Source organism: Petaurus breviceps, unplaced genomic scaffold, assembly GCF_028583685.1.
Source record: "Petaurus breviceps papuanus isolate PSGF00001 unplaced genomic scaffold, PetGlider_PUasm1.0 90825, whole genome shotgun sequence".
NCBI classification, from domain to species: domain Eukaryota; kingdom Metazoa; phylum Chordata; class Mammalia; order Diprotodontia; family Petauridae; genus Petaurus; species Petaurus breviceps.
Genome location: NW_027187353.1, coordinates 17,600,637 through 17,627,770, shown reverse-complemented (window position 1 = coordinate 17,627,770; position 27,134 = coordinate 17,600,637). Strand labels below are relative to the sequence as shown.

Here is a 27,134-nt window from a genome sequence, read left to right as displayed (position 1 = left end):
TGAGCTGGGCAGAACAGTCTTGGTCCTTCCAGAAATGCAGTTCCTTAGGCTGGACATGCCACTAAAAATGATGTCTGTCCTCATCCTAATTTAATCAAGGGGGCTAAGCACTGGGTTCTGAGGACCCCTGGGGGAAACACAACAGTACACATGGAGAACCATTAACAACCCTTTCTAGAGAGTTCAGCAGCATTCAGAAGTGGAAGAAACCCTCTCAATCGGGTGTGAAACCATTAGCAGTCACAAAGCTGAATAGATTGGCTCAGTGGCCTTTGAAGCCAGGCTCTTTCCATTGTGCTGAGCTGCCTCCCACTGCTACTATCCATAACCATGGCTTTGCTGGTGTTCAATGTTTGCTGTGGAAGGGATAGATACTCATCTCCTCTTTCTCCCTAATCGTTTATACCATCTGGCTGCAAAGCAGTCATGTCCAAGTTCATTTCCAAGAACAAAAATGAGAACAGTGAACTTATTCTCAGGTGCCTGCTGTTCAAGCTACAAAAAGAAGGGGAACAAAAAAGAGTTACTTGTGTTTTCTTTATTGACAAATGGAAAAGAATAGCTTTCATGTATAAAGTAATACTGTTGATTAGTCTTGCAAATTTATTTTGAATAATTTCAATGGACCAACTACCACCACAAAATATTTTATTTTAACTTTTATGCAATGAGTAAAAATAATGTAATAACTTTATTAAAGTGTCTGAAAAACAGGTGCAGTTGAGAAAAGGTCTCCCTTAAGGAGACAACAGACTAATGTTGTATATGTTTTTGAAGAAAACAAAAAAACTTCATGATTATGGCCCCAAGATGATCATTTATCTGACAATAGTCACTTACACACAGTTCTGTAGCACTTTAAGGTTTACAAAGCGCTTACACACATTCTGTTTTAGCCTCACAACCACCCTGTGAGTTAGCTAGTGCAAGCGTACTACTCTCCATTATGCAGATGGGGAGACAGGCTCAGAAAGGCTTTGCACACAACTACTACGTGGCAGTGGGGAGCCTGGCCTCCAATCCAGTGCTCTCCCCCACCCCCATCCCCCGGGCACTGGCCCTCCATCTCCCCCAAGCTGACCCAGCGATGACCTCCACACACTATTATCTTACACACAGATTCTCCTTCACTTGACATCTTTAGACCTGCTCCAACATTATCTTGAGAGCATTAAACAAAGTTATAAAACAGATACTTCTAACGGTACTTTCATCTGAAATATGTACAGGCCCGGTCTGGGGACGGCGGGCCGCGGGCGCCCCTGACGAGCGCCTCACTTGGTCGGGCCCAGGTGGATGAGAATCATGACAGTGGTGTAGCTGTGCAGCAGGATATCCTCGACCTCGTTGCACTCCCTCAGGATGAAGTTCCCGGTGACTATCCGGTCACACCCTATCTCCCCATTTCCAAAGAAGCCAAACAAGGGGACATTGGGGAAGAACTTCCGGAAGGCATCTGCCTCCACATTCCGGCGGGTCCGGTAGTACTGGAAGCCTCTGCCCACACAGGCGAACATGAAGCCAAACGTGTTGTACTCAGGAATGTTGGCGGCCTTGAGGCGCTGCATGGCAGCCTCCGCAGTCTTCTCATCATTCACGTCCTGGTTCAGCAGGACAGACGCGCTCTGGATCTGCGGTCCACTGAAGGAGAGGCCAACCACACCACACGCCTCGTTGGTGGGGGGGTTACTGAAAAGTAACACACACGTCAGCATAGGACCAGCCTCCAGCCTGCAGGCAGCTGGGCGGGCCCTGGGGCTGGCGGTTCACTGGAGCATCCCCCACCCTGCCCCTGCCTCTGGGAGTGCTGAACAGACATGCAAATGAATGTCCAAACCTGCCCCTGAGCTACACAAGGGGGGAGAGGGGGTCCTTCCTGAGCTGCCACCCCAAGGATGAGGAGCCTCTCTGCCATCAAGTGTGGCTGGGCCTAATTCTGAGTCAGAAAAGTGACATGTACCCAGCTGTCAAGCTCTCACAGGTCTATGGCTACTTTTGTGGGAGGGAAAGAGGAGCTGAGGAAGCATTAAAGACCATCACTGATGTTCTTCTTCCCTATGTATTCAGAAACACCAAAAAGGCAAAGAAGGATTGAGCACTAGAAATCCAGCTGCTGACCCTCAAGTAGTATTTTATGTCACAATACTACTCAATTTGTCTATTCATGGATACCTCTACAAATTATCCAAGGTTATTCTGTGCCATTTCTTACTGCTGATCACCACTGCCCAAGATCGTTCTTTCACAAGGGAAATAAAAAAACTCAGATAACATTCAAACTACATTAATCTTACAAAGGGGTGTCAAGCTCCTTGAGGGGAACATACTGACTTAGAAAACCACACATTAACATTATCTATATTGTACTGTATCATTACTTTGTTAAAACATTTCCCAATTATTAATATATTGCTTTTTGGAGGGCAACTGGGGTTAAGTGACTTGCCCAAGGTCACACAGCTAGTGTTAAGTGTCCGAGTCCAGATTTGAACTCGGGCCCTCATCACTCCAGGGCTGGTGCTCCTAGCCACCCCTCCCAATTATATTTTAATCTGGTTCTACCATCAGCCAATGTTCCTTCCCCACAGGGCCTTTTGACACCTCTGTTTTAAATGGCATAGTCTGGGATACCATCCAACAAAAGGGTTAGTACTGTCTCCTACCCTTTTCATGACACACAACCCTGGAGTGTGAATATATTACAACCAACAAGTTTCACTCCAGGTTTTTCAGAGTATGTACATAGAGGAAGTCACAATTTGGCCTCAGAGGTAAGCAAGACTGGCAGAAATTACCTGAATTTTTGAAGTGAAAGCAATGACCACATTATCTATGGATAATAGAAACAAAGAGAGTGGATGAACTGAGGTAAAGCAGAGACAGCTACAGGGAGCGTGGAGGAAGGCCAGCAACTGTGGCAGGGGCAACAGTTACAATTAATAAAGGTATATTCAGAGCTTGTGTCTGGTCCAAAATCTGCATTCCCAGTGTTGTGCGAGTTAAGGAATCGGGCTTTGGGAATTCTATTATATAGAATTTGTTACCCCAGGCTTTCTTCTTCTTTCCTGTCCACTTTCTTGTGAAGTACTGGCTGTAACCCTCCATTCAAAACTGGTTTTCCTTCACTGTTCAAACCACAGGGATCGTTAGGGACACCACTTTTATACAAAGGGCAGAGAATATAAACTCAGTTAATATAATCTTTTATATGCAAATGCCAACTACATTCAGAACAAAAATTAAAATTAATTTAAAAAATCCCCATCTCTGGATGGATGTTGTTCTGAAATTAAAGTCTGAATTTTCTTTTTTTGGACCCTCAACTGCCTTGAGAGTATGCACAGGCTATCTGGGGGATTTGATCCCAGCAGAACAAAAGGTTTTGTGAACATCCAGCATCAAGAAACACTCTCACAAGGAACTACTACAGACTTTCTACCTGGTGCATAATAACAAAAGAAACAGGTATGGGATGGTTTCCAAAAGAGGGAAGCAAATGCTGACATCTCTGAAGACAAATAAAAGCTTGTAATAATAAAATATTCTTGATGAGAACTAAATGAAGTTGCGCCCCTAGGGAAGAAAACCTTTCAGAACCATGATGTTCTAGTTTTTAAAAGCTTGTTATCTTTCCCTCCAACCCACCCCTCCTCTGAATTTCAATAATCCCAAGGAGGGCACCACCACTCCTACCAGCAGGCCCAGGTCAGCAACCTTGCTGGGACTTTCAAAGCCCTCCTCTCACTCACTTGTATCCAAACCCCATCATTCTCTCTGTACAACATCTCAAACAGCCCTCATCAGCTGTCTTGGTTTCCCCACGCCCTTCAGCCAACAAAGTTATTTTCCTATAGCTCAGTCTGACCACGTCAGCTCTCTTTTCCATAAACTCCACTTGCTTCCCATTGCCTCTAAGAGCAAATAACCAGGCGTCCCAAAAGTCTGAGGGCGGTGCTAAGCTGCAAAAATTTTACAAGCTGTGTCTCTCTTCTTTTCCAGTGGACGTACTTCCCGGTCACTCCCTCCATGCTCACTAGTGTTCCACCATCCCGGCCTCCTTGCTATTCTGCATCTGTGACCCTCCACCTCCCCAGTGCAGGTCTTGCTACGGGCTGTCCCCTTTGGTCACTCCTGCACTCTGCTCCTTCCAGGATCAGCACAAGCACTGCCCCTTTCTACATGAAGCATTCTCTGATTCCACCAGCTCCAACTAGTATCCTCACTGCACCTGCCCAACAGACCTTCCCTTTGGCAGCTAAGGGGAGAGGAGAATTAGAGTGGAAAAAAAAAACTTGAAGCAGGGACATTGCCCAGAAGGAGAAAGGTGATAAAGGGCTCATACCAGAGTTGAGGTTGTGTGAATGAAGAGAAGGTGATATGACAAGATGTGACAACAGATGAAAACTATGGGGTGTGTGGGGGGAGAAGTCAAGGAGTCTGAGTGAGCAGGAATGTCATGGGAAATATTGGATGTGCGGGGGAAGATAATGAGTGTTGTACATGACTTGTTGGGTGTCCAAAAGGCAGTGGGTGATATGGGACTGTAGCTCAGGAGGAAGATGAGGGGGCAGCCAGATCTGAGAACCTTCTGCACACAGAGGGAGACAAGATGGGGATCCACATGGAAGAATGGTCAGTAAAGGAGGCCAAGGAAGAGGCTGTTGAGAGGTTGAGAAGTTTGATGGGAACTGAGGAAAGATCATCCCAATTACAGACAGCAGTTTCAGGTGAATGAGGAAGTCAGAAGACAGACTGCAGAGAGTAAAGAAGTCAGAGAAGAACAGGAAGCACTGGGTATAGACAGTTTTCTCACAGTTTTGCATTTCTTTGCATCCTGAGCACTTAGCATAGGGCCTGGCATACAGGAAGTACGGAATAAATGCTTGTTGACCACTGACTGACAGCCTTACTGCTGCCTCAGAGTCCCGTCTTCTTTTAGGACACCATCCAAGCATGGAGCCCTTCCTGAACCCTCCAACTGCAAGTCTGGGAGTCTCCCCAAAATGTCCTTGACTTTACTACAGATGTATATGTATGCTCTGTGTACTTCCTTCGCCCCTAGCAAGCAGAGACTGCTCCCCTTTTGTACTTTTAAGCCTGGTTCTCAGCACAAAGCCTGAGGCAGTCAGCCCCCAACACTTGCTGACTGGCAGGGATGGCTGATCAAGTGATGTCTTTTTAAGGCCAAGGCAGACATAGGCATACGTGGGACAACAAAGGAGGCAGGCAGTCTGCTGGGGATGACGGGATGGAATGGATCACTTGTGTATGCTGACAGCAAGTGTAATATCCACTTACTCACAACTATCCAAGTGGGAGGAGAATGTCTGAGTGAACCTGGAAAAGGGGTGACCTGTAACAGTCCTTTAGGGAGGGCACACCACTGACCTCTGCTACCTGACCTCCCAGAACTAGAGGAGGCAGCACGGCAGAGAAGGGGGCAGCGAAGCACCACTCCCTCGGCCCTGGTTTCCTCACTGAAGAGATACAAGATGACCTCTCAGGAATCTTCCGGCTCCAGGATCCCAGAGGTCTCACCTTTAACAGATGACCAAGTATTGGAATCCCCAAGTTTAGGAGCTGGGAGATGAAACCAGGTCTTGGTATGGAAAACAGTGTTTTTTAGACAGGTAGGTGGAACAGCGAGAGGCTAGAAGTGAGGACTTGGGAGTCAGGAAGCTCTCCATTCAAATCCTGCCTCAAACCCTTACTAGCTGTGTGACCCTAGGCAATAAGGTGGGGAGGATAATAACCTACCTCATAGGGTGGTGTGAGGATACGAACTTTAAATTACTATATAAATGCCATCTATTATCTTTTTCTTCCACTCTCCCTGTCTATTACAAAACCAGATACATTATGCCAGCAAGTTTGGAGGTGGAGGGATGACACCACTCCCCAAAATTCCCCAAAGAGCGCCAAGAATCTCAATGATCCTCCTCCCACCCAGGACAGAGCAGGATGAGCACAAACCTCTCTGATGTCAGGGAAGTCAAGCGGTCTACTTGGCCACCAGCCAGCATGACGCTCTTTTCGTTGAGAATGTTGACTACTTTTTGAAGAAATCCAGCAGCTCCTATCTTCCAAGAATTGTAGCCAAAAATAAGGACCACCCTGAGTTCAGGATTGTTTTTAAGACCTGTAATGGACAAAAAAGAGAAGCAACTTCCCGTCAGTCACAGGCCCAGAAAGACCCCAAGAGGCCACTTAGTCCTCCCTCCTCCTCTCCTCTCACAGACGCGGAGACCGAGGCCCCAAGAGCAGAGATGACGTTCCTGAAGTGGTGCCAGAAATCTGTGGCAGAAACAAGGCTCTTCTGCCCCCATATCATCATCTCCTCTCATCAGTGCCCTTTTCATTTCAAGTGTTTCCTCCCCCAATCTAGAATTCTCTACTCCTGCGGATGCTGGCAGGGGCCTGACTGGAGCTGGCCTCTAAGATTCAAAGCAAAGACATGCAGCAGATACTGGAGACCATTTAAAGTCTAAATATGCAAATACTCCTTAGAACAACAGCAACAAAAGTGTAATCCCAGTGGATTTAGGAGTCAGTAGGTATTTGAAAACCCCAAGTAATATATAGGGAAATCTGACCCAACTAGACTGCCAACTGTCTTCTGTTTGAAACAAAATGACTTTCAGATCTGGCTCTATATGTATAGCTGAATTTATTTAACTAAGTGGTAGAACTTCAGGATTGACTGTTAAAAAAATAAAATTGCTGTACACTAACACCATGTGCAGATTTAGGACAGTCAGATGAGAAAGCATTTCAGTGATGGCCAGGCCCACAGCAAAAGCAAGGAGTGATTACCATCTGGAGTATGTATATTCTTTTTAAAGAAACAATTCTGAAGTTAACTGCTTAAGGACTCATTGTGAAGTCACGTAACCCAAGTATATAGAGAAGAGTGCTTCACAGAAGTCTTTCATGAAATAATTTAATCATGACCGAATAATTCCTAGCATAGCTGGTGCTTAATAAAAAGTCTAGAGAATCAATCCATCAGCCCTGGAAATGTACACTTTATATCTTTATGGATTTTATCCTCAACACCCCCCCCCCCCATCCTGTTTGAAAAGCTAAAGCTACCAAGATTATGGGAGACAAATGAATACTGGTCAATCCTGAGTGTGATGTTGAATTCTGGTTAGCTTCAGCCCTTAAACAAGAAGCTATTCATCACATAAGTCCTACTATGTGCCTGATACCAGTGACACAAATTCAAAGTGAGATAATCCCTCCCTTCAAGGAGCTCCTGTTCTACAATGACTTGAAACTCTCCCTCAGATCCCCTCACTTCTTTCAAGATGTAGCCTCAAATGCCAATGACCCCACGTACCTTGTCTTTATTTCATATTCACTTTATATATATATATATATATGTGTGTGTGTGTGTGTGTGTGTGTGTATGCATGCATATATAAGTTATCTGTACAGGGAGATGTGTATACATGTGCACATGCATACATGCACATCTATTTCCATGTTGTCTCTTCTAATGGAATATTAGCTCCTTGTTGGGGGATTTTTTTTGTCTTTATCCTCAACATCTGATAGGAAGTAAACAAAAACTTATGGATTTAGATTGTGGGAATACAACATGTTATGTAAATTCAGACTATATAGGAATAGGGCCTGGACTCGTGAATCATTGGTGACTTGCCCATGTAACACATACAGAAGAGATCAAAGTCAGAGCTTATCAGCACCCTCAGCAACACTCCTTGGAGAATGTGGGCTTCACTATCCACCTGCCACCCATCTTCTCCAATTCTGTCCCTATCCCTGTAATAAATAAAATCCGGCCTCAGACACTTTTTAGCTGAGTGATCCTGGGTAAGTCACTTAAATCTCTGCTTGTCTCAGTTTCCCTCATCAGTAAAATGGAAGTGACAATAACACCAAACTCTCAGGGTTGTGTTGAAGATTAGATGAGGTATTTGTAGAACACTTAGTATAGTGCCTGGCACAGAGTAGCCACTAGTTATTATTATTATTATTATTGAGAAGAAAACCATTTCCACATCCCATTCTCATGCCCATCATCTTCCCTAACCCAATCCTACTCATTCCCCACTCCAACCGCAGTCATCCCTTCTACTGTGCCCTCTGGAATTTCCATTTTATAATGAAAGACTTTCCTTCATCCTGGATCTTTCTCTGACAATGCTATCTACTCTTTCTCTTATTGAAATCTGGACCCCCTAAAGGATAAAGTATCCCCAAATACTCTCTCCAGCCCTGGCTAGATCACATCTCACAAAGGAGTAGGGAGGGGGTGAGACTGAAGGAGATGCAAGGCACTGACAATGGAGAGACAATCTCCTCCTTTATAATTACTCAACTTCTCCTCTTGTGAAGTGGACTTGAAAGTTTCTACCCAATCCAAATCATCATGGCTATTGTCTGCTGTTTCCACCCACCTCCGCCCAGGCTGGGGGGGGCCTTTCTCTAAGACTTAAGCACCTGAATGACCATCCCTATTTCCTCCACAGCTCCTGCCCATACACCCAAGCATGGAGGGACTTCCACAGTCACAATGATACTCCCTAATCTCCCAATTCCTCTTCAATTTCATCCTCTACTCTCTCACTCAAAGTCGACTGCAAGTCGTGTCATCATTTTCCTGACGTCATGATCCTCTTCAAAATGAAGGACAAGCACAACTCGTGAGTAGTTCAGGCCGCCTGAGTCGGGACCCAGTCAGTTGGGTAACTCAGCTCGAACCCTCCTTCTCCTCGCCAAGGGGAGGCCAATTTTGATGGCTGGAAGTTCCCAGTTAGTTAACCTGGGCTTTACTGGCTAGATTCCTGCCTCGTTGCCTTTTTTTCTTCCTTCCTTCTTTCTCTCTTTCTTTCCCATTTCACTCTGAAGCTCATAGACTGGACCACAATAGGTCCCTGTCCAAGCTCCACTTAATGGCTATATTTTTGTGATAGTAATGGCAATTAAAGATTCCCCTGTATTGGCCTGGTTTTCAAATTGATTGTGTTAAAACCCAGAGCTTGTTAATCCCACCTGTGGGATGGCCTTGTTGATGTGAAAAGAAAGTCCTGAACTGGGAGGAGCTGGTGACGTAGATTTGGAGAGACAAGAGAGAGGCAGAAGAACTTTTTGGAAGCAGCACCTCGTGGAGGCAGAGAGAGAGACTGAGAGAATTGCTGGTGGCCACTTTGAATTGCCCTGGACTTTTGAGACCTGCCCCCTGAGCTGCCAAGGACTGAGGAGACATGGCTGTTTTGCTGGTACTTTGTCTGTCTGTTTTGATGTTGTTTTGCCAGATTTGTCCACTGGTGAAAGACAGTCCTGTTGAAGAAGTCCTGGAACCTGGCTGCTGGCTAAGAGATCCTGAGACTGTCCTGCAGACAGAGAGTGCATACTGTCCACTGGTGAAGGACAGTGCTGTTGTTGCAGGGGTCTGGAGACTGTCCTGCAGACAGAGTGAATACTGTCCACTGGTGAAGGACAGTGCTGTTGTTGCAGGGGTCTGGGAACCTTTCTGTTGGTTCAGAAGCCCTGAAGAAGGATTTTCTTGTTGTATGTTTACAGAAATCCTGGGAGAGGGTTTTGCTAATGTTTTCAGGGGTTCTAGGACTGTTCTACAGACAGAGGATGAATTAATGAAGGGACTGGCAATGTATCTTGTGGCCTTGCTAAGCCTTGTCTCCCCAGGAACTAAGATTGCTGAGAACTTGCCTCAAGTCAAGATGAAGAAAAGATCTCCATTTGGGTATTAAGTGCTGTGCTTAAACATGATGTAACTCTGGGGTAGATTCAATTGTGATCCAGGGGTGGGGAACTTTTGACCTTTTTGTGTTCTATGGTTGAACAAATGAATGTACTTTACTTAGATTGGAAACTAATCTCCATTTGAGAAGAGGGGCTTTGTGGTGGACTAAATGAAGGTACAGCCTAGGGGTGGAATAGTATTTAGAACAGGGACTTTGTAATTGAATGATTGGAAGGTCCTGGGGTGGGGTAGTACTTGGAGATTATTTAATCACACTTAGTAAATGCTGTATTTTGAATGATGCCATGTTTTGATCTTCTCTGTTCTTGGTTGGTCACTGAATAAAATGGAGAGCCCCTATGCTGGTATTTTGAACCTTGGGAAGTTGCCTTTCCTTGGCATTACATTACATTACAATTTTGTGCCCACCAGACTCAGAGTGAACATCTATGATAACAGTTTCTCTTTAAACTAGCAACCCTGAGGGTCTTCCCTTCTTGGTTTGATTTTTTTCTTTTTCCTCTATAAAGGGGCCATCCCTTGACTAATTTTTTAAAAAATTAAATTATCTGGGGGGTGGAGCCAAGATGGCTGAGTAAAAGCAGGAACTTGCTTGAGCTCTCACTCCAACTACCTCCAATACCTGTAAAAAATGACTCTAAACAAATTTTAGAGCTACAGAACTCACAAAGTGACAGAGAGAAACAAATCTCCCACTGAAGGCAGCCTGGCAGGCCAACGGGAAGGGTCTATTGCACTGAACTGGGAGCAGAATGCAGTCCCATGTGGGCCACTCCAGTGCAGGCTCAGTGGCACAGGCCAGTCGGAACAGACTTCAGGAGAGTGAATCACTGGCAGCTGTGTCAGTTTCCAGACTTCTCAATCCATAAATGCCAAAAAGAAAATAAAAGGTCAGTGGGGAAATCTGTTGGAACTGTGTGAGAGAAGAGCATGGTCCAGCCCCTGTCCCTGGGGTGGCAGAGGTGGCAGCATCTGCAGCTGCTCCCACGGCAAATGTTTCCAAAGCTCTAGACCCACAGACTGTGGGGGGACCAAGTGGTGACCAGAAGGCAATTGCTAGAATCTCTTTGCTGGCGCTGAGGCAGGATTCTCTTGCTTTGCCCTGCTTGGATCTGGGTTACAGTCTTGGGTGGCAGTCCTGGGGTGAGGAGTGTTAATGGAGCAGAGCTTGTTGAGGCTGTGGAGAGGCAGTCATCCTCACAGTTCTGAGGTAGGTGCCTGGAAGAAGCTCTGATAACAGCTGTGCAAAACCCCAGAAAATTTGGGACACAGCACTCTCCACTCTGGAAGCAGAGTTCTACTGTGGCAAAGAGCTCAAAAGTCAAGCAATTGACTGGCAAGATGAGCAAACAGAGGAAGCAAAATCAAACTATAGAATCATCACTTGGTGACAAAGACAATCAAAACATAGAACCAGAAGAGAGCAAAGTCAAAACTCCTTTATCAAAAGCCTCCATGAAATATATGAAATGGTCACAAGTCATGGAGGAGCTCAAGAAGGATTTTGAAAATCACGTAAGAGAAGTAGAAGAAAAATTGGGAAAAGAAATGAGAATGACGCAAGAAAATCATGAAAAGTGAGTCAAAAGCCTGCTAAAGGAGATTAAAAAAAATACTGAAGAAAATAACACCTTAAAAAATAGACTAACTCAAATGGCAAAAGAGGCCCAAAAAGTAAATGAGGAGAAGAATGCCTTAAAAAGCAGAACTGGTCAGATAGAAAATGAAAAAACTCACTGAAGAAAATAATTCCTTCAAAATTAGATTGGAGCAAACTGAAACTAATGACTTTATAAGAAATCAATATACTACAAAACAGATTGGAACAAATGAAAAAATAGAAGACAATGTGAAATATCTCACTGGAAAAACTACTTATCTGGAAAATAGATCCAGGAGAGATCGTTTAAAAATTATTGGACTACCTGAAAGCCACGATCCAAAAAAGATCCTAGGGACAGCTAGGCGGCACAGTGAATAGAGCACTGGCCCTGGAGTCAGGAGGACCTGAGTTCAAACCCAGCCTCAAGACACTTAAAACTTACTTAGCCATGTGACATTGGGCAAGTCACTTAACCCCAATTACTCTGCCTTCCCACACCCCACCCCACCCCCAAAAAGAACCTAGACATCATCTTTCAAGAAATTATCAAGGAAAACTACCCTGATATTCTAGAACCAGAGGATAAAATAGAAATTGAAAGAATTTACCAATCTCCTCTTGAAAAAGATCCCCAAAATAAAACTCCTAGTAGTATAATCAAATACCACCTCCCCCACCCCCATCTATGTATACATGTACAAGCAACCCTTTATGCTTGCCATCTGGGGGGTAGGGGAGAGATGGCAGAAAATTTGTAACTCAAAATGTTGTGGAAATGAATGTTGAAAACTATAAAATAAATAAATTTTTTAAATTAAAATTAAAAAATTAAATTATTTATTTTTAGCTTACAACATTCACTTCCCTAAGTTTTAAATTTTCTCCTTCCTTCCTCCCTCCCCCAAGATGGCTTGCAATCTGATATGGACTCTACACATACATTTCTATTAAACACATTTTCATATTAGTCATGTTGCACAGAAGAATTATAATGAATGAGAAAAACCATCAAGAAAGAAAAAAACAAAACAAAACAAAAAAGAAAACAGTCTGCTTCATTCTGCATTCCAACTCCATAGAAATATGGAGTTCTTTCTCTGGATGTGGATGGCATTTTCCATCATGTGTCTTTTGGATCTACTCTAGGTCCTTACATTGCTGAGAAGGGCTAAGTCTATCAAAATCAGTCTTCACACACTGTGGCTGTTTCTGTGAACAATATTCTCCTGGTTCTGCTCCTCTCACTCAGCATCAGTTCGTATATCCATCATTTCTTTTTTTTTTAAAGCAATCGGGGTTAAGTAACTTGCTCAAGGCTACACGGCCAGTTATTTCTGGGTGTGGTGCTGAGTATCTGAGCCCAGATTTGATCCAGGTCATCCCGACACTAGAGCCGGTGCTCTTACTCGCTGAGCCACCTGGCCGCCCCTAAGCAATTGGGGTTAAGTAACTTGCTCAAGGTTACACGGCCAGGTGTTTCTGGGTGGGTGCTAAGTGTCTGAGCCCGGGATTCGATCTCCAGGTCTTCTCAACACTGGAGCCGGTGCTCTTACTCGCTGTGCTACCTGGCCGCCCCTCCATCATTTCTTATAGCACAATACTATTCCATCACATTCATATACCACAACTTGTTTAGCCATTCCCCAATTGATGGGCAGCCTCTTGATTTCCAGTTCTTGGACACCACAAAAAGAGCTACTATAAATATTTTTGTACACGTGGGTCCTTTCCCCATTTTTATGATCTCTTAGGGATATAGACCTAAGCAGTGGTATTGCTGGGTCAAAGGGTATACACAGTTTAATGGCCCTTTGGGCATAGTTCCAAATTGCTCTCCAGAGTGGTTGGATCAGCGCACAGCTCCATCAACAATGAATTAGTGTTCTAACATTCCCACATCTTCTACAACGTTGATCATTTTCCTGCTCATTCATCATTTCCTCATCATTCACCATTTAACATTTGCCATGTTAGCCAATCTGTTAGGTGTGATATGGTACCTCAGAGTTGTTTTGATTTGCATCTCCCTAATCAACAGTGATTTAGAACATTTTTTCATATGACTACAGATAGTTTTAATTTCTTCCTCTAAAAACTGCCTATTCATATCCTCCGACCATTTATCAAATGGGGAATGACTTGTGTTCTTGTAAATTTCACTCAGTTCTCTGTGTATTTTAGAAATGAGGCCTTTATCAGAGACAATGGTTGTAAAAATTCTTTCCCAGTTTTCTGCTTCCCTCCTAATCTTGGTTGCATTGGCTTTGTGCAAAAACTTTTCAATTTAATGTTTTCAGGATTATCCATTTTACTTTTTATGATGTTCTCTATCTTGTTTGGTCATAAATCCCTCCATTCTCCATAAATCTAACAAGTAAACTATTCCTTGCTCCCCTAATATGTTTTTAGTATCAGCCTTTATACCTAAATCATGTACCCATTTGGACTTTATTCTGGTATATGGTGTTGGACACTAGTCTATGCCCAGTTTCTTGCATACTATTTTCCAGTTTTTCTAACAATTTTTGTCTTACAGTGAGCTCTTATCCCAGAAGCTGGGGTTTTGGGTTTATCAAACAGTAGATTGCAATAATCATTGACTACTGTGTCTTGTGTACCTAACCTATTCTACTGATTAGCACATCAGCATAACTGATCATATCAACAACAAAAATAACAGAAACCATATGATTATCTCAATAGATGCAGAAAAAGCTTTTAACAAAATACAACACCCATTTCTACTGAAAACACTGGTGAGCACAGGAATACATGAAATCTTTCTTAAAATAAGTAGCATCTACCTAAAAAATAAAGATCCTGTCAAAGACCCCAAACCAAACTAGACATAAAACATACTTGATGGTAAATTTTCAGAAAATAATTCTAAAGGGTCAAGAAAAACATACTCCCCTATTCAAGAATACAAAATACATTAAAATTCTTTGAAATTGCTTTCCCTACCAGGAAACACAATTGTAAGAAGTTATCACTTTAATCCAAATTTTTGCTAACTAAACAAAATCTAAGAAAGCATCCTCATTCTAACGTTAGAGATAAAAGGAGCAAAAAGCTGATTCACTCCAATCATGGAAACATCTCAGATGTTACAGTATGTGCTGGAGGGGCAGCAGGAAGAGACACTGACAGGCACATGCCACGTGTTCCTCAAAAGAAAAGGCCCTGGCTTAGTCTCAATGTTGGATTCATGATGTCCTCTTTACCTTTGTGGGTACTAGTCCCAAGTCTATCCACCAAAGCCTATCCCATAGGATTACTGTCCACATCTTTCCAAAAACCTCTAAAAGTCTTAAGATTTACCAAAGGTACTGGAGAATTTCTTCTTTGGAGTCTTATTTAAAATGTAAATAACTGTAAACTTAATATTATATAATATTGCAATCAAATATATTTGTTTTGAAACCAAAAAGGGTTTTTAAAGTATGTAGGGAAAAAAAGAGGAGAGAGAAGGCAGAACTGCTTACCTCTAACTTAGTCTAGTCTTCTCTGCCAAGGATAGAACAAAAATTGCTAACAGGGAACTGAAACCCAAGATATGTGGGGAGATAGAATCCCCTTGATTAGATCAAGTCCTCAGGGCCACACAAACCAAGGCACCGACAGGACTGAAAACTCTAACTCAGAAGACTGGCGAATGCAATGTCCTTGTGCATTATTGGTTTTCTCAGGAGGGCAGGGCTGTGTGCCCCTCAGGTGCAAACCTGGTCTGGTCTTGTTGGTCGCTTTGCCCACATCCCTTTCCCCTCCTTGTCTAGCTCCTTTACATGCTGCTTTCTGGTGCTCAATGTGTGGTTTGGCTTTTAGGCCCACTGCCAGGAAATGAGTCTATTCCTTTTCTTTCCAGCCTACAAAGCAATTTTGCTCTGCACCATTCTTAAGGTTACCAGAAAATTGACTATCATCTGGAGTATTACCATGGGTTGCTAGATGGAAACCTTTAGTTATTTTGTTTAATGACTTGCCTGATTACACACATAAACAAATAACAGCAACTTACCTGCTTCAATTAATTTGCTTTCATGGATACATTTTCTCAGATCCTTCAGAAAATGAAAAGTCTCAATTTTTACTCCATCAATTTTGGGGAACAATATTGCAAAGCCAGCTTCTCCATCTTCTATTTCTTGAGGTCGATTGCTACCCGATCCCATTGGAGTCACTGGAAAATAAATCATAACGCAAAGTGTCCTCTCACACTTGGTTTTAAGTCTTACTCTCAACTCCAAATCCAAGGAGGTCTTTCCCAGGCCAGATTGCTAAACAACCTAGACTACATTAAAATTGGAAAGTTATTTATTTATCCAAAGGCCTTTTTCTGACTCAAATTCAGTCGACAATCACTTATTAAAGATTTCACCTTTATTCTTCCCCAAAACTCTATTCAGTCACTTTCTTTTTTGAACATTTAAAATGAAATCAAGAAATAATTAAATAAATTAATATCTTTCTTGAATGGATTAACAACCCCAAAGCTCACAAATTAATCCCCACTGTCCCCCTGAAACAGGAAAAGGTAGCAGATAGAAATTAATAGTTGTTTTAGAGATAACCACTATATTTAAAAAGCATTTGACCACCTGGATTAAACATATCTCATTAAACTAGACTGTCTAAATTATCTTCTCTGAAAATATCTAGGTAGCTGAGGTCAATTCTATCTACCTAAATCAAGCTGTTGAATTTTCTATGTGCAGATGACCTTAAGTTTTACTATCTATTTAGAGTAATGTACAACATTAGTCCAAAGAGCTGACAAATGTTACTATTTCATGTAAACAACAACAACAAAACTCACAAGAAAACCCCTAAGTTCAAAAGTGAACTAAGTAAGCTTTCCCTTATGTTGAGACAAAACCTGCCTCTCTGTAATGTCTGCCCACCGCTCAAAGCTTCTGCAGTATGGGAACACTGGGGGTTATCTTCAAGTACAATTATGTAATCACCTGGCGAGTGAATGTCCTATATGAGCCCTCTCAATAACAAGCTGCAGAAAAACCCATGAGATGTGGCTTTGAAACAACAGCAGAAAATCAACGAGGCTAAGGCTAAGCTGATTTTTTTTTTAACAAAGGGGTGGGTGAGAACCAAAGAGGACATATCTATGTGCTGTGTGACCTCCCCTGTTCTTGTCTCCATGTCTCTGTTAATGAAAAAATTAAGTTGATTATTGTGTTCACTTTTTTTTGCTGCCATGGTACACTGTTGACTCATACTAAGCTCAAAGTCAACTAAATCCACTAAAACCTGGGGGTTTTACAACTCTTGTCTTGTTATCCTTACATCACTCTGGACTTGTACAACTCATTTAAAGAAAAACAAACTGAGGTCTTCATATTAAATTCAGTACATTATAGCCTGTCAAAGACTGTTTTTGGATCTCAACTCTGTCATCCAATACATGAGCTTCCTCTTCAAGTTTTGGATCATTTCCAAATTTGCTAAGCAGGACATCTATGCCTTGATCCAAGTCACCAATTAAATATTTCAGATCAGGATTTTTAACTTACACTGCACATTTACCAGTCCCTCGGGCTAATTTTAGAAATAAACTAATTTTTAAATATTAGCTGTAATATTGGAAACACTATTTAGGTCAAGTAGAGTAAGAACATGACAAATGTGACTACCATTTTTAGACCCAAATAATTTTGCTTTTAAAAACCTATACATCTCTCCAGCTTCATCAGAAATGATGACCACCAAGAACAGAGAAGGGAAGATGCAAAATGAAATAAGGAGAACAAGAAAAAAAATAAATCCATTAACCACAACAACATAAAGATTCTCCCCCTCCAAAAAAAGTTCCATGCTACATAATATGAGTGATCAAATTAAGCCCAAAAGGTACCCAGCACTGCCCACATAGCAAAATGTGCCAAATGCATTCCTTTGGCTGAACTGCTTTTCTCTTCTTTTCTGGTCTGTCTTGGGGCAGTGCTCCCCAAGAGTGAGGGAGGAGAGGAACATATTAGAAACAAAAGAACTGCAAAAACAAAAGCTATCAATCATATATTTTCTTCTAAGAAGAGAGTCAGCCGTGTTTGTCCTACCTCAGTGGGCTCTCTCACCTATGACTCCTGGGGTTATAACTCCAAGGACATGGCATCGTTTTGGAAACAACTTCTCAATGGCACGTGCAATTTCCTGGGGGTTTCTCTTTCGTGCTGTAACAAAATGATAAAAAAAACTGAGACATGAAGGAATCTTTCTAAGTCTTCATTTAAAGCAGTATTTTTTTTCATTAAGAACTTGTATTTTAAAGATTACTCTATAACAATTAGGTAACATCTATCTCGACTTCAGGAACTAACATTTCAGACTTTAAGTCATGAGCCATTTCCCCTTTCCCTAACATAATGCCAACAAATAAGAAAGCCACAAAAGAACTTCAATGAACTACTGCTTTCTCCCTCTATTTGGCTGATATGGCAGTGGAACTACTTTTTTGGTTGTGTAATTGCTTTGGACAATTACTCCACTCCACAAGTAAAACTCTGTAGTTTTATGTGCATCTTTCATCACACAGAAGTGATCACTGCATGAGAGACTTCATGCCTCAGTGCACAAAAAGAATGTATCAGTCGGGGTGACTAGGTGGTGCAGTGAATAGTGCACTGGTCCTGAAGTCAGGAGGACCTGAGTTCAAATCCAGCCTCAGAACACAAAAAACTAGCTGTGTGACCTTGGGCAAGTCACTTAATCCCAATAGCCCTCCAAAAAAAAAAAAAAGGAATGTATCAGTCACTGCTACCAGGAAGAGACCAGATAACTCTATCATTAATAGGTCTCTTGGCCAACATGCACTCAGCTTTATAGCTACTAGTTTCATCTACACTAAGTTACATATAAGCTATTTCAGGAGAAAAAAAAAACACTTTCAAACAGCTGGGATAAGCGGTTATTACTAGGCTTTAAGTTATTTGGAACAAAGCGTCATCTACATAAAGACTTATTAATGCATCATATGACATGCACACAGAGCTGAAATGCTGTCACCAACTCTCAGATTTGGTTCAATATTGGAAAACCACTTAGGAAAATGATAATCCTTTATGTTCTGATAATCACCTTTCTTGTGTCCATGGCCATCCTCTTCTCCAACGAATGTATCCTCATCAGCCATGTAGAGGACAGTCTGTGGTAATGCATGAACCTTCTGCAAAAAAGCATTGGGAGAACTAAAGCTGGAACGTAGCCACTCAGGAGGACTGGTCAGGTCATTCTTAGTTAACTGGCCCATCTTCTGGGTGACTACATTCCTTCAATGCACCTTTGGTCTTCCATAATGACCTTCCTCTAATCACATTATTCCTTTTAGAACACAGATTTCCCTGCTAAGAAAGTTCTGCTACCTAAGGATATAACTTGCGATAGCTCAGTCATTATCAAATAAATCAAGAACACAATGGAACCTGAAATATGATCCATGAACACGTATTAAGTGCTTACACACATGTGACATCATGCCAAGCACTGGGGAAACATACAAATGGCAGTCCGTCACTCAAAAAGCTTATATGCTACCATAAATTGTTTATAAAAAAAGGTGAACTTCCTTTCAGTCTGTCATCTTAAGAGATTTTTCCACTAGTAAGGAACAAAATACATGTCAAATGAAGACATGGCCACCATTAGTTAAAATTTAAAAATTAGAAGCAATACATTTAAAATACTTTATATTTGTTCCTATGAATAATTTCATTTTACAGTAAATGTGGGAATAAGCTTTTTAAAAGTTTTTTTTTTCCTATTAGACAGTTTTCAGGTTTGAATAGATGAGCTTAAACTCTGTAATGGGTTTTTAGACAGGGATCCATGAACTTTAAAAAATATATAACTATTTTCAATAATTGGTTTCCTATGCATTTATTTCATGAATTCAAAAACATTCTTAGAAGGGGTTCCTGACACAAAAAGATTAAGAACTCCAGCTCCAGAGAATCTATCCACGTATTATCTTTATTTTTTGGTTCAGAAATGTAATTTTGGAGATGGGATATTTTTATAGTTTTTGCACAGATACCCAGATAAAAAGGCAGAGAAAGAGAGAGAACACTTGGATGAGCTTCTTCACAAATTCATATTTCATGGCACCAAATCCGAAAAAATGGAAAGTTACCAGTGTATTTCCCACCTTAAATCTCCATACTAGTCAATGTTTATGCCTAACATTCCTTTATATGTATTGCTCAAAACACAGCTAGAAGGTAAAAGAGAGCTATTACCAAAACTTCTTTCAAAATCTATTTATAAAACCATAACAGGTTTTAAAATATTTCTAATAACATTTAACTTTGCTCTAACATACCGAGAAAGCAATTAATAAATTCTGACCCTACAGGTCTATTACAGTCAACCTTCAGGAATGTTTCCTTCCACCTGTAATTTGGAACTAGGCTGATTATTGCAAAGCAATATGATTTAGGACTTTATTTTAAAAAATATTTCTATTCTTGAATACTTTGTTCCACAGTATGCATCACAGCAATAAAAAGATTTAAAAATACAAATGGCATTCATTCTTAACTTTGCATATTTTTCAATAACTTCTCCTCATTTGTTCCCCATGCCAGTAGTATTAAAAGCCTTTCTACCCCATTAAGGCAGGACACAAAAATATTTTTTTTAGTAGCCAGATGATGCAGTGTCTTTCCATCATTACTTTTTTTTTTTTTTAAGCAATCGGGGTTAAGTAACTTGCTCAAGGTTACACGGCCAGTTATTTCTGGGTGTGGTGCTGAGTGTCTGAGCCCGGGATTCGATCTCCAGGTCTTCTCAACACTGGAGCCGGTGCTCTTACTTGCTGTGCTCCCTCCATCATTACTTTTTGACATTGTGGTTCAGTGCCTGAACTTTAATTTACAGGAACAATAATATACAATTGAATGTATTAAATCAACACATTTAACAAAATGTATCAAATGTAGTATTATAGCATAAACATCCTTTAAAATCTATCTGTTCATTCTCTCCACCCACTGGGCAAATTTAACAAAAAATTAAGCCCTCACTACATCACTGCATTGTTTGGCAAAAACAAATTCTCACATTGGCCATGTCCAGAAATGTCCATCTTTTAAGTTCATGACGTCCCTCATCAGTAAAGAGAACTTTCATCCTCAGTCTTTTGGATACTGCAATGATTAAGTTCTTAAGTCTTTCAAAGTTGTCTTTACAATGTTGTTGCACACACATATGTGATATACTTATACATACATGTGTATAGGTATATATAGATTGTGTTTTATGTATGTGGACAGTTTTTCTAATTCTGTTCACTTTGCATTAGTTCACACAAATCTCCCCAGGTTCCTGTGAAACCATCTCTTCTCTTTCACCATTTCTTAAGGCACAATGATGTTCCATTAAACTCCTACTCCGTAATTCCTTTAGCCATTCCCCCAGCTGAGGGGCACCCCCGTAGGTTCCAGTTTTTTACCACTACAAAAAGAACCCCTAATATGTTTGTACACATGGTCTATTTCTACTCTTTAGGATATAGTTCTAGTAGTGGTATCTTTGCATCAAAGAATGTGAAGTTTAACAATTGGGTTCTAAACAGTTCTAATATCTTTCAAAGTTGTTTTCCTCTATACTTATGTTGAGTTCTGCTCACTCTCTGTACCAGTTTTCTCTGAGACTGTTTCATCAACTCCTATAGCATATGAACATTCCATTAATTGTGAACCTCAATAGAATTACCTCCTTACTTTCTAATTTTTGGTTACCAGGAAAAGAACTCCTATGAATCATTTTTATAGAGGTCTTTTCCCATATTCTTTGATATCTTTGGGATATGGGCCTAGAAGTGGTATAAATGGGCCAAACAATATGCATAGGTGAAGGACTTTTGAAGCAGTTTCAAATTCCTTCCAGAATAAAGTAGCTGGGCCTAACCACAGCTCTACCAATAATTAAGATGCTAGTATACGCAGCTTAAGTCTCTCCCTTCCTCCTCTGAAAACTGCTTGTTCATATCCTTTGACTTTTTGTCTTTAATTGCATAAATGTTTTCATCTCATAAAAGTTCATTTCAAACTTAGATGTAAGGTCCTTATCAGAGAAATTTATTTCAAAGACTTTTTCCCCCTAGTTTCCTGTTTCCCTTCTAATTTAGAATTTGTTCAAAAACTTTTAATTTTAGGGGCGGCCAGGTAGCACTGCGAGTAAGAGCACCAGCCCGTGTCGGGATGACCTGGGGGATCGAATCCGGGCTCAGACACTTAGCATCCACCCAGAAATAACTGGCCGTGTAACCTTGAGCAAGTTACTTAACCCCAATTGCTTAAAAAAAAAAAAAACACCTTTTAATTTTACATAAAAATTGTTCATTTTATCTTATATGATCCTATTACTATTCGTGAACTCTTTCCAGAGATTTGAAAGCTCATTCCTTCTGTTACTCTACTTTGCCACCTCTTGTGCTTAAGGCATAGTTTTTCTTAACATGAGCTGTTCATCTACTCCTAGTTTCTGTCACACTGATGTTTACTTTTCCCAAATATTGAAATATTTTCCCAAATATCCTTTCCCCAAAAACTTTAGTCTGGGTTTATTTAGGCTTATCAAACATTATACTGCTTATAGACATTGCAAACTTAATCCACTCCACTGATCCTTTTTTTTTTTAAATGAGTACCAAGTCACTTTAATTACTACTTTGTATATTTGGTAATGATATACTTCCTTCATACTTTTTTTCATCATTACCCCTGAAAGTCATCTTCTTTTCTCCCATCTGAAATTCATTATTTCTAGTTCTCCGAAATCTTCCCCAGTACAATTGGCCATTTTAATTATATTTTTAATATTTTTAATATTTCTGATTACTTAGGTTTGCATTCCTGCAAAGTGCTAGAGTTGGATTCCTTTAGTTTCTGTATGAATCACAGCAGGCATATTTCCAAATGTTTCTTTAGTTATTTTAAACGAAGTTTCTCTTTTAAGCTCTCCCTGATGACTATTAATTACATATAGGAATGCTGATGATTTACATGGATATATATGTCCTTGTATCTTGCAGCTGTGCTTATTTCAACTAATTTTGGTTGGCTCTCTTGGATTCAAGTATACCATACCACCCTATCATCTGCAAAAAAGCATTTTCTTCCCTTTTTGCATTCACTGGTGACATTGGTCTCTCCTCAGTTTAGTATCAAAACCATACCTGTATCATGGGAGTGCTATAGTATTGGGACTGTTTTTTGAATATTTGAATTCATGTGCAAATCCATAGGATCGCTTGAGTTTTTTCCTTTGGGATTTCATTTACAGATCATTCAGGTTTTATGATATTGAATTATTTAAGCAATCTATGTCTTGAGGCAGCTTGGTAGTACAGTGAATAAAGCACTGGTCCTGGAGTCAGGAAGACCTGAGTTCACATTCAGCCTCAAGGCATTTGACACATGGACTAGCTGTATGACCTTGGACAAGTCACTTAACCCCAATTGCCTTGCCTTCCTCCAAAAAAAGTAGGTAATCTATTTCTTGTAAATCTGTTTTTTTTTAAAAAAAGTATTCAACCATTTCCTTTATCAGCTTTGTTAGCATGACTGAACAAAAGTTTTAATTCTGTTTTTGTTTTCTATTTTTTATATTTCTTTCCTTTTAAAACAATTTAGTTTCTTAAAGTAGCTTCTAGCATATCAATTTAATGGTCTTTTTATGCTTTCAATTTCATCCCTTTAATTTTCCTATCTTCTACTTTGTTGATTGACTTCTGACTTGCTGTTGAAGTTTTTGATGCCCAATTTGCCGATTACTCTGATGAAAGCTTTTAGATATAAAATTCTCCCTCAAAACTCATTATGTTCCATAAGTTTTAGTGCATTTAGTTTTGATTTGATGAAAAAATGTTTATGTAATTAGCTCTGACCCAATAGTCTTGTTTTTTAAAAACTTGCTAATAGTTTAACTTAATATAATTTTTATTGCATTCAATTTTTTGGTTTTATTGCTCCCCCCCCCATACACAGCCAAGTTTTAATGTGTCTTGTATTGCTGAAAAGTATGTAAACTCTATTTTAACCCCATTCACAACCTCTCATCACAAAAGAGCTATCTTCTCTAATTTTCCCAAGTTCTATTCAGATCCAGAGTTTCCTTCAGTTAGATTTGCTTAGGTTCAGAAGGGGTACAGTCTTCCTCACTATTATCATTTCAATGACATCTTTAAGATAATGTAAAATATTGGTTTGCCTCTTTTTACCACAAGAATATTTATCATAGCCTTGCTTTAAATTCAACTTAAGTATGAGTTTGCTCCGGTTCATCTTAATCCTAGTGTCTCAAATATTTCCTGAAAACTTAAGATTAGACTCTGCTTTCTAAATCACTATTAGCCTCCTGTGTTTTATGTGCGTTTAGCTCATTCAGTTGTCACTGTTAGCTGTGTATATTCTCATCTATCCTCTTGATTCCTCCCATCTCCCTCTTTAAAATGCGGCAGAAGGTAATTTGTCTAACACTTGTCATCCTATGTGTTGAAATAGCCTGTTTCCTCTATAATGCAGTTCTTCCCTTAGTCTTACTTCATTCAGTCCCGACATCAAATTTTTAGTTTCTTCCCTTCTTTTTAATCTCCTCCCTCCAATTTTTCAGTTTGTTTTGCTCATGATCACTTCCTCTTGAACCTTTCTTTTCCCTCCCCTTTGCCCTATCTTTTATTTCCTGAGCTTAATCTTTGTCTATATAAAAGTCTGTTGATGTGTGGGTGCACTGTGCTCTATGTTCCTTCATCATGTTCAGATGAAAAGTGAGATACATAGGATGCCCACTTCCCCCAGACCTCCCTTCTTCCCCAGGATCGTCCTGTCTCTCCCATTTCTGTCTTCCTGTTAGAATGGGAGAACTTCTGTCATTTTAACCTTTTGTATAAACCCTTAAAAACATGAGCGTTCTGAGAAAACATTTTCTTGTCCTATAAATACGTCAATAACTCATTCCCCCATATGCCCTTCCCATTTTATTTCTCTTGGACTCTCTGCATTCTCATTAAAAAATTTCTACTTACTCAGTTCTTTCCTTTTCATGAGAAATGCTTGGAAATCTTCTATTTCATTAAACATCCATTCACCAACCCCTTCCCCATAAAATCATACACATGGTTTTTGCGAGATCCTTGGTTATAAGCCTTTATCTTTTTACTTTTGTAATACTGTATTCCAAATTCTCTCCTTATAAGTCTTCTGGGAATCTTATTGTGGTTCCTTGGTACTTGAACTCCTTCTTGGCTGCTTGCAGTATTTTTTCTTTGATGGAAGCTCTGAATTTTGGCTATGCCATTCTTGGAGTTTTTTCATTTTGGGGGTTCCTTCCAGAGGTGACTATACTGTTTCTATTTTCATTTTTCCATCTGGTTCTGAGAGTTCTGGGCTGGTTTGTTTTTTTGTTACTGTTTTTAATATGCTATCCAAGACATTTTCCCCTAATCCTGGTTTTCAGATATGATAATTCTTAGGTTTTTTTCCTTCTTCACCTGTTTTCTAAACCAGCTGCTTTTGCTATTATACTTCTTACACTTTCTTCTATTTTTTTAATCTTTTGTTTGGGTCTTCCTAATTCTTGTCAAAATCAGTCTTTGTTTTCTGTCTGACCTAGTTTTCAGGGCAATCAGTTCTTAGGTAAGGTTTCCCACCATCTCTATGTCAATTTTCCCTACCATTTTTTCCTTTCTCCCTTTTTCTTCTTCCTGCTACTGCTACAGTCCCTATGGCCAAGATATATTTCTCTAAGCTTTACCTTATGCTTATTGAGGTGCTATTTTTCTTGGGGTTTACATACATGTTTCCCAAACCAAGATAGTTCTCTCATGGCATCTGTAGTTTTTACCTTCATTTGCCCATCTCATCTAATTTGTTAGGTTGGGGGGTGGGAAGAGAAGGGTGCGACATTTGGTCAAGCTCACCAAATAAATGGCATGGTTAGGCCCCTCCTTTAAGCGATTCTAGAGCTGTTATAATGATGTACTGGTGTGTGTGTGTGTGTGGGGGGGAATGGGAAAGGACAGGAGACGGGGGGGGGGTGCCTCTTGTGACAGGTCTCTGGGACTTCTCATTGCCACAGACTTTGACTGCCATCCTTCTCCCTCTTTGTTGGACTCCTTCCATAGTCTTCAAGGACTGCTCAAGTTGAATTTTACCTAGGGTCATTTTCACAGCTGGTCTCCAGGACACTTTGAGATTTTTCCTCTAACCCTTCTTCAGAGAAAGCCTGGGAGTGATAGACTAGCCTAAAGTTTCTAGGGGCTACCTGGATTCCACCTTTGACCTAATCCTGCTTGTCTATCTCTCTGTCTCCTCACAACCTGGGACCCCTATAGATTCTGGGGTTGGATAGGATAAGGAAGTTTAGAAGTGCTTTTCATTTCCTTCCAAAGTGGTACATTTTGGAGGCGGCTAGGTGGTGCAGTGAATAGAGCACTGGCCCTGGAGTCAGGAGGACCTGAGTTCAAATCCAACCTCAGATACTTAATACTTACTAGCTGTGTGACTTTGGGTAAGTCACTTAACCCCAACTGCCCTGCCTTCCCCATTCAAAAAAAAAAAAAAAGACAATCAGGAGAATATTTGGGATGGCTAGGTGGCACAGTGAATAGAGTACTGGCCCTAGAGTCAGGAGGACCTGGGTTCAAATCCAGCCTCAGACACTTAGCACTTACTAGCCGTGTGACTTTGGGCAAATCACTTAATCCCAATTGCTCTACCCTCCCCCCTCCAGAAAACAAACACACACAAAAACCAAAGTGGTACATTTCTGAGTTCCACTGGAATGTTTCTGATAGATCTGTGCTCCTCTGTATCTTAATATGCCCCCATCTTACCATGCTTTAGGACTTTAAAAAGCCAATTCTCTTACATTTTTTTTTGCCCAATTCCCATAGAAACTATTACCAAGCCATCATCGTGTCATCTTTAATTGTGTGTTCAGACCAATAAAACCTAACTGGAAAGGTATCACTAAAAACTCCCTTAATGATCTACATATAGGTATTTTACATCTAGCTAGTGAAAGAATTTCCATAAAGACTAATTATGTAACGAATAGTGACCATATTGTAAACACACACATCAAGAAGAAATGAAACAAAATTTATGCACAATGGCCCCAAGGAAGATGCCAACATCTCTGGAGAATTAATGCTCAGTCTGTTAAAGACTGACACCACAGGAAATGCAGCGCTTCATTACTGGCTGACCAACACTTGCCTCAAGCTCCTTGGCTAACACCTGAACCAGCGAGTGCATCTCTGGGGGCCCAGGCTCCATGGTGGAGATCCAGGCCACGCTCTGCTGGGTCCTCAAGGTTCGGCGCACACATTCCTTCCATAAGCGGGACACACTGGAAAAGAAAACCAGGACAGGTTCCAAAGCCATCCCAACACCCGTTTTCTCAACTGCCTGCCAGGAATCTCCGTCCACCTGGGTGTCGGGCCGGTCCGTCCAACTCTGCAGTGGCGGAAGGTGGGCTCCCAGAAAACCATGGCGGCTTCTAGTGCACGGGCTCCTCCTCCCTACACTGACCGCCAAGGCCTCAGGCCTTTCCGCAGCCTCCTACGGGCCTCACAGGCCCCACCCCAGGGGCCCCCGCCATCCGGGCTCCAGCAGCCCTAGATCTGCGGATCCCGCTCCCACCCCTTTCTCCAGGGCACACGCGGTCACCTCGGCCTGCCCGAACAGGCCAGACTGGGTCACACTCTCGATGGACATCCCCCCCCCCCCCCCCCCCCCCCCCCCCCCCCCCCCCCCGGCCCCC

At 41.1% G+C, this 27,134-nt stretch overlaps 2 protein-coding genes across 3 annotated transcripts in view; one reads left to right on the top strand and one right to left on the bottom strand.

The window, feature by feature from the left end:
- NRG4 (neuregulin 4) overlaps positions 1-11,800 on the top strand; it is a 64,079-nt gene extending 52,279 nt beyond the window's left edge. Inside the window, exon 7 of the mRNA XM_069071416.1 lies at positions 8,499-11,800. The gene's annotated coding sequence lies outside the window, so the exon portion shown is untranslated. The remainder of the gene's footprint in view (positions 1-8,498) is intronic.
- FBXO22 (F-box protein 22) overlaps positions 524-27,134 on the bottom strand; it is a 27,577-nt gene continuing 966 nt past the window's right edge. The window contains exons 2-7 of one of the 2 annotated variants that reach the window (XM_069071412.1): positions 26,588-26,720; positions 18,447-18,534; positions 17,447-17,542; positions 15,376-15,537; positions 5,974-6,139; positions 524-1,689 (exon numbers count right to left, since the gene is read on the bottom strand). In XM_069071412.1, the coding sequence (XP_068927513.1) occupies positions 1,275-1,689; positions 5,974-6,139; positions 15,376-15,537; positions 17,447-17,542; positions 18,447-18,534; positions 26,588-26,720 (1,060 nt within the window). In that variant the 3' untranslated portion in view covers positions 524-1,274. Of the gene's footprint in view, positions 1,690-3,025; positions 3,159-5,973; positions 6,140-15,375; positions 15,538-17,446; positions 17,543-18,446; positions 18,535-26,587; positions 26,721-27,134 lie in introns of those variants that run through there. The other variant, XM_069071413.1, reaches the window with a different exon arrangement.